This window comes from Lycium barbarum, chromosome 3, assembly GCF_019175385.1.
Source record: "Lycium barbarum isolate Lr01 chromosome 3, ASM1917538v2, whole genome shotgun sequence".
NCBI classification, from domain to species: Eukaryota; Viridiplantae; Streptophyta; class Magnoliopsida; order Solanales; family Solanaceae; genus Lycium; species Lycium barbarum.
This window is the reverse complement of record NC_083339.1, coordinates 29,706,402-29,714,238: the sequence shown is the minus strand read 5'-3', so window position 1 is coordinate 29,714,238 and position 7,837 is coordinate 29,706,402. Positions and strand designations below refer to the sequence as shown.

The 7,837-nt window shown below is 34.6% G+C and overlaps 1 protein-coding gene across 4 annotated transcripts; it reads right to left on the bottom strand.

Annotated features, from left to right (window-relative positions):
- Positions 1-2,595: 2,595 nt before the first annotated feature.
- Positions 2,596-7,445, bottom strand: LOC132630909 (uncharacterized). Of its 4 annotated transcripts, none has more exons than XR_009578740.1 (5): positions 7,254-7,445; positions 6,694-6,745; positions 5,362-5,413; positions 4,555-5,138; positions 2,596-2,778 (listed from the first exon to the last, which is right to left on the bottom strand). XR_009578740.1 is itself a non-coding variant. In XM_060346491.1 (3 exons), the coding sequence occupies exons 1-3, from the start codon at positions 6,856-6,858 to the stop codon at positions 5,035-5,037; spliced, it is 321 nt and encodes a 106-aa protein (XP_060202474.1). In that variant the 5' UTR covers positions 6,859-7,444; the 3' UTR covers positions 4,832-5,034. The 4 variants fall into 4 exon arrangements, 1 of the variants encoding a protein (XP_060202474.1); XR_009578739.1 differs by having other exon boundaries at positions 6,694-6,730; positions 7,254-7,443; XR_009578738.1 differs by lacking the exon at positions 6,694-6,745 and having other exon boundaries at positions 7,254-7,441.
- Positions 7,446-7,837: the final 392 nt, after the last annotated feature.

Genomic DNA, 7,837 nt, shown 5'->3' with positions numbered 1-7,837 from the left:
TATATGATATGATGATATGATGATGTGATGATATGATGACATGATGATATGGAGATGGTGGCCAGGAGGGCATATTCCCTATTACCGAGTCCCTTATTAAAGGGCCGGGACACGTCTATGTTTATGTTTATGATGCTATGATTTTAATTACCGAGTCCCTCATTAAAGGGCCGGGACACGTTATATATATGTTATATACAGAATGATTATGCAGCTTTGATTACAAAACTCTATAACGATATTGATATGAGAATGATACAGATGAAATATGTCCAAAGGCAAGTTTTATGAATTTCTAATTGTTGCATTGGGTCCTACATACTTTGTCTCCTTATGAGTCTATTACTACATTTCATGCTTTACATGCTCAGTACATATTCCGTACTGACCCCCTTTCTTCGGGGGGGCTGCGTTCATGCCCGCAGGTACAGACGCTCGTTTTGGAGATCCGTCAGCTTAGGGTACCTATTCAGCTATTTTGGACTGCTCTTTTGTTCCGAAGCCTAGCCTGTGGTATAACTTCCTTTTATGGTATATATAAGTGTTTACTCGGGGTACGGCGGGGCCCTGTCCCGTCATATGATATTGTCGTTACTCTTAGAGGTCTGTGGACATTTGTGTGGGTCTGTATGTAATTGTTGATGCGTTGTATGACTATGACTTATGTTTGGGGTGTACCCATTCGTGATGGCAGTCTTGTCGGCTTGCATATATATGTATGTTTGGTATGTTGCATATCGTAGCAGCCTTGTCAGCTTGCGTAGGAATATATATGTTGTTGTTTAAAAATTGTAACTCCTCAGGAGACAGGTGCCTACGACATACAAAATTTTGACAGCTTTAAAATAACACCCTACCTTTTTATACAAATAAGTTCATGACCTGCTAGTTATAAATGATTACAGTTAATAGGCAATATGAGTGTCCAATTCGGGCACTAGTCACGGCCTACGGGGTTGGGTCGTGACAAAAGTGGTATCAGAGCGGTCCTTCCTCGGAGTGTCTACAGACCGTGTCTAGTAGAGTCTTGTTTATCGATGTGTTGTGCACCACGTCTATAAACAGGAGGCTACAGGACATTTAGGATGTTACCTTTCTTTCATATCTAAGATCGTGCGATAGAGCCCAGTCATAGAAAATGAAATTCCTTATACTAACCCTTGATTTCAGCAGTAGAACGGCATCGACCGAAGAGAGTGATTCTAGTTTACATTGTTAGTTATTTAGTTTTCAGCATTAAGTTACAAAATAATCAAAGCTTTTATTCATTACTTGCATAATTAGTAGCAATAGTTTATTTTCGTGAAATTATTGGTCATAAGTCTATGTGGGTTCGACATCCGATTTTATATAATCATTATATTACTTGTACGAGCACGTACACTTGCGTGTGCATTTGGACGCAACACTGTATATCTAATTGTTTAATTATTTCCTCTGTTTGATCATCTATTGGAAAGCTTTATGCTAGTTAAAGATGATATTGTCATATATATAAGCAATTACATTAGAAATAATTTAATAAGAATATCAATGTTTATCATTTTTCCAGATTGTGCATTATTTTGTGCTCTTTAGTTATTAGAAAAATTGGTACATCTGAGAATGGTCTTGCATGTATCATGATCATGGACTAAAGTTCTGTTATAATTGTTTCAATAACTTAAGAAGACCCTATGGTAAAAGAAGTATTTTATCACTAACTTGTCAGGTAACATGTATGTAGAAGCTGGATATTCTATTTTTAGATGATTCGGTACTGGAAGAAAAGGGAAAGCAAAGAAAGATTAACATCAAAGAGCTTAAAACTTAGAGAACCTAATAAACATTTGTACTTGCACTGTTTTCATATCTGGATCCCTTTACTTCATGGGTAAAACCTGATACTTTAAAATTATATTCTAAATTGAGTTTTGAACATGTATGTAAGTTTGTAAAGCCATTTTGGACTTGCTGGGATGATTTAGGTTAGGACCCAATACTGTCCACCATAGGGAAAAGCATGCGATGTTGTCTGATTCACATAACCTCCATGTTTAACAAAGAAGTAGTGTACTTTACCTACAATTTTTTATTGGTATTCGTTTGTTGTAGCTTCAGCCTTGCTGCCTGAATTCCACATTTAAAAAGCATGATTAGAAGAACCCGTAGCTAGAACTTCGTTTGAAGGAGAATGACATGAATCTAGCACTACAAAAAAAAGGTGCAATTAGCAGAGGTCAAAAGTGCAATTTGTAGAGGTTTATAACCTCCGCTATTTGCTGTCACGGAGGTTCCCCAAACCCCCACAGTTAACGCTGCCACAATCAATTTGCGGCAGCTTACTGCAGGGGTTTAGGGAACCTCCGTGACAACAAATAGCGGAGGTTATAAACCTCCGCAAATTGCACTTTTGACCTCCGCAATTGACTTTCAGCCTATTGAACATTTTTGGGTGCAACAGAGGTCACAAACCCCCGGAATTTACTATGTTTATTTGGGTTTTTACCCCGCTACTTTTAATATATTCTGCAATTGATATATTTATTACCAAAAACAACTTTTCGATTTTTTTGTAATATAAATCTGAATACATTTAACACTTAAACCAGAATATCAAAATAGAGAAATATTACAATTCCACTAAACCATACAAAATGTTAACAAATTGAACACCAAAACAATGTCAATGATCTAATTAGCATCAATACAAAATCATTTCAAAAATGAAAAGATACAACTAGAGCTAGAAGATTCTTGCATCCATGGGTGAAATGGTCCGCTAGCTGCATCCCTTGGCTGCAAAAACGGAGTTGGGAAGATTGGAAAATGTCAGTTCTAATATGACTAGTGTCAGTCCTAATAGGTTTAACATCTAACCAATCCAATCATGAAAGACATTTTTACGTGCTAGTTGAGACATATTGAACAAAGCACATAATTCTGTTAATTTCAGATCATTTTTTGACAACAATGAAAGTCCTAGATTTGCATAGGGCTGAGCATAAATACCGAAAACTGAAAAATCGGACCGAACCGAATCGAACTTCAAAAAACCGAAACCGAAAGAACCGAAACGAACTAGTTTGGTTCGGTGTTTGGTGTCCATCTTCAAAAAACCAAAATCGAAATAGCCGAACCGAAGAACCGAAAGCCCATCGTAGTTTATTCTCTTCTCGACAAGTATATTCTCTTACATTTGGTGAGATCTTGGAGAAATTAGGAGCTGTATTGATGTAAAGGCTACTGAACCAATTTTTTCTTAGTAGTTTTAATTATTTTGCCATTACTTGGTAGGACCATATTCTGTGAAATCAACTTAGAGTTGAGATACTCTTAGGTTGATTATAGTTTTTTACTCTTGCAAAGCGTAGTCATTCATTTTGTATTGATTTCATTATTAATAAAAAAATTATTTTGATTTCAATTTATCAGTTTTATGTTTTATTGCTTTTGAGAATATGAATTAGTATAAATAGAATCGCTTCTAATATCATATCAAAAAAATCGAATTGAAAAAATCGAAACCGAAAGAACCGAACCGAACTAGTTTGGTTTGGTGTTCAGTGTCCACCTTCAAAAAACCGAAACCGAAATAGCCAAACCGAAATTTGATAAAACCGAACCGAAGAACCGAACGCCCATCTCTACTGGATCATGCTCAAACTTAATATATATTCTTAGGCAGAAGTTCATGTCATGGTTCCCATAGTTCTTAAGTTACTCCAAAACTAATAACCAAACAATTGAAATAGTAGGACACTAGGACTAAACAGAACGGTACTAATAGAGAGATTGGATTGGACTCAAATAAATACTCATCCCTTTTCCACGAGAGTAAATGAACAGAGCATTCAGGTTTCCAGTCATCTCAAAATTTTGTAACCACAAGTTCCTAAAAGGTTCACAACAAACTCAACCGAATCCCATTTAACTTAAGCCTCTAGCCAAACGAAACAAGAAAACCTCAGCAAACTTTAACTGAGAAAGCCACCGATAGTGTTTTAGGATCTTTAAACAATGATGTAATGGTTGACACTACGCTTTAAGGAGTCATCTTATGAACCAGATTATTCTTAAACCCAACAGTCCCCCTACAAGTCAGAATACCATCTCAAAAGTTTACAAGTAAAAAAACTGATTTGAGAGACGACAGAGGTCAAATTTACAGTCTACTCAAAATCAAACTAACAAATTCAATCTGCAATTCTGATAATTTTCTAGTGCTAAAAGTTCATTTCAACTAGATATCCATGTCAAAGCCAAAATATATTTACATTATATTTTTTGGAACAAATACAAACTAGTTCTACAGTTTTTTTTTTCCTCCTTGAGTATTGTTCAGTTAAAGTTTAATTATGTTTAAAACCATACTATTTCACCAGTTCTAATATAAACATAGATGAGCATAAGCCTTACAAAAAGTCTGAGCAAAATAATGTACAAAAGTAGTAAGGCTGCCATTATAGTAAAAGGAAATGCCATTTATGAATAAATATTAGAACTTGAAATAGAGAACAAATCATATTAAATAAATCTCTCATTTGGTATCTAAAGTATCTAAAAACCACTGACCTGTCAAGATTCAGATTCTAATTGGTTCTGGTCAGAGACTGCTGTTTTTGTGCCCCCAGTCCAACAAAGAGGCAAATTAGTGGTATATTTATTTCCATTACGAACTATACGCTTCACTTGCTCTCTCTCCATGTCCACTATGGTTCCTATTAAAGCAAAGAGAAGGCTAAAACCCGCCGATGAAGTAGCTAAGCCTGTGCTACGTAACAATAACGCAAGATAGCATTTTATGCCCACATGTTTGAATATATTTTCATAATAAACAGGAACCAAAAAATTATTTAACTTCCTCAATAGATTTCAGCGAGTTTTTTTTTTTTTCAAATGCTACGCACAATGGTGAAGGTGCAGATTTGAGAGTGATTAGTATTGCTCAACAGTTTGTGTATAACTGAGTGAAAGCTTTAGAAAGGCCTGTGGATCATCCATAACTTTTCCTATTTTCCATTGAAAGCTTCTTGTACGGTATGCAAGAGCCATTCACCACAATCGCAATGCATTAAAACACATTCCTCTGTGCAAAGGAAAGCCAATTTTCAGTTGACTCTTGCATATGTTTCCAACCGCAACAACTGTCTTCAATCCTACAAAAAGAGCATATGCTTGTTTATTTGAAATGGACTGGTGGTTAATGAACAATAGGTTAGAATACCTAGAACCCCTTTCTACTAAGGAATGCTTATATGTTCTTCATAAATACAGCAATGACCCAAAATAGAAAAATTCTTATAAGAAAACGAGAAACAAATGTAATAAACTAAATGGCAGAGATACTCGGAGGAAAAACTGAAACCAGGAAAAACGTACTTGCGAGCATAATTATCATGTACTTTGCATCATCCGGTGCTCCATAAGCTTCCTGCAAATTTTTCAAAACATTAATACCAGCATTCCATAAAAAAATGTTACTTAGTGGCAAGGAATGACTCTTTCTAGAAGAAAGAAAGAGAATGACACAACGAAATATAGAACGGTGCCACGGCAAATTCAATCTATGAAATTCGAAGAGGAAGAGAGAAAATAGGTGTCACCAAGAATTACACGTGTAGGAACAGAGTCTTGCCTACGCCAGTTTTACAATTGATCAGAGCAAAGGACTAAACCGAAATTACTAACGTACCCCTGGACGATGAAACAACTGCAGACTCAACTCTTATTAAAAAGTTAAAAAACAAAGAATCCCTGTATGCCTGGTTTTTAAGTAAACTAAATCAATTTAGACAGTTCAGTAGGAACCTGATTTTTCATTACTATTTCACAAACAAATTCTGGATGGTTATGGAGAAAATAACAGGCAGTGATCACTACTAGCCATTACAAACTTAACAAATCATTTAGTTGAGACAAAAACTTGATTTTTATACTCATGACCCAATCAAAGTGAAGGCAGCTCCTAGACATAATCTTTGAATATTTTGACAGAAATAAAGGGAGGGCAGGTTCAAGTTAAGTTTCCCAGAGACTTAAGCAAAACATAACAACTTACCTAACCTATCTTTTAATAGATGAAATGAAGAACACAAATGACCTTAACATGGATATGTCCTTGACAGTTCTTGGATTCTTGAATAAGCTCCTAATTAAGCTAAGGTGGATTTTCAGCAGTGAGTATATAAATTTGTATACTCAAACATCTGGATACATCAGAAGAGTATTGTTGCTGATGAACTCTATTATGTTATCCCTAAATTGACTTCAAAGGAACTAAACACATTAATTTTATCACTTTATCTCTGCACCTTTTGCCAAAAAGCATATCAGTTTTATTTCTTACTCAATAAATTGCTTCACAATTAAATAATCCATATTGATGAGCTTGAGTTTTCTCCAAAGGTGTCCATCCTAAAGCAATGTCCAAAGAGCTGCCTCTATAAATAAATAAATTATATATATATATATATATATATATATATATATATATATATATATATATATATATATATATATATATATAACATTCAGGATAGACCTTTAGAAGACACAAAACAAGCAAATTTTTGCATTCCCTTGTCTAAGCAGATATAGTTAAAATCACAAAATATATACATGGAGTTCACTTGTATCAGCTATGTATTAAAGATGACAAAACAGAACAAAATTTAACCTAAAGCTAGAGAGACAAAGGAAGCAGAGTCTAACCTGTGAAGAAGAAAGCAAATTAGAGAGAGACTCTAACCTGTGAAGAAGAGAACTGGGATATTTTTCAGTTATACCCAAATCAACACAGAAAATTGAACATGCAAGATGAATAAAAGACCAACAGCGCTTTAAAATACGAATTGAACAATACCTATGCGAAAACATGAAGTAAATTGAAGAGATTACCTGAGCGAGGCTTAAAATTTGAACATAAAGCTTCGATTCTAAATTTCGAAGTTAATCAAAGCAGAAAACTAAAATCTAAGTAAATCTAAGTAGAAAACTAAAATCGAATTCTAAATTTGAAGACTGAAAGAGAGCTGAGATCTTCTTGGAAAACAAAATGTATATTTTCAAATTTATATTGAAAAATTCATACAACTCAATTCTCTAAACTCTAAAAACTAGCAACCTAGGGTTTCAGAACGGAATAACAATAATTCAACACACCAAATTGCTTACGATAGAAGAAAAATCAACAATCAACACTCCGAAATGTAACTAAAAGAACAAATCATAGCGGCAATCTCTACATATTTGAAGAAAAGGACGAGACTTACGTATTTGTTTTTAATATAGTCAACAAAACCACCAGTGGAGAAAAATAAAGGAGAAAAGGAGCAAAGATTGAAGAGAGAATTGGGATCGGAAGTTTCTAGGCGAATTGAGAGAAAGCAAATATAACACCCTTTTATTTTAAGGGTTGCACCGTTAATTTATTATGTTTTGGTCCAAGTATGGCGCTTTTTTTTTTCTTTTTTTCTTTTTTAAGGTTGCGGAGGTTGTAAACCTATGTTAATTACATAGAGGGGCGGGGGGCGGGGAGGGGGGTGAGGTGTTTCTCACCTCTGTAAATTGATTTCTATTTGAGTAAAGGCCACCATGAAGGTGGAATTTTATTGATAATGAAAATATGTACAAATCAATCCAGAGGTGATTGATCCAGCTAAAAACGAAGAACAGAAAATAAGAAAATAGGATCAATCCAACAAGATTGATCCAAATAAAGAAAATAACAGAAAACAAAGAAAATCTAGCGTAATATGGCCAGTAGAAGTAGACATTAACAGATTATCACCAATTAGAATCCAAGAGCCTTGACTTGATAACATCTATCACACTTTCAAAGTCTCACAGGTGAAAT

Coding starts and splice junctions, on each gene's coding strand:
- LOC132630909 (XM_060346491.1), bottom strand. CDS start 6,858: ATGTTTTCGCATAGGTATTGTTCAATTCGTATTTTAAAGCGCTGTTGG. Junction 5,414..6,693: donor ATTTGCTTTCTTCTTCACAG/GTTAGACTCTGC, acceptor AAAAATTTGCAG/GAAGCTTATGGAGCACCGGA. Junction 5,139..5,361: donor CATGATAATTATGCTCGCAA/GTACGTTTTTCC, acceptor CTCTTTTTGTAG/GATTGAAGACAGTTGTTGCG.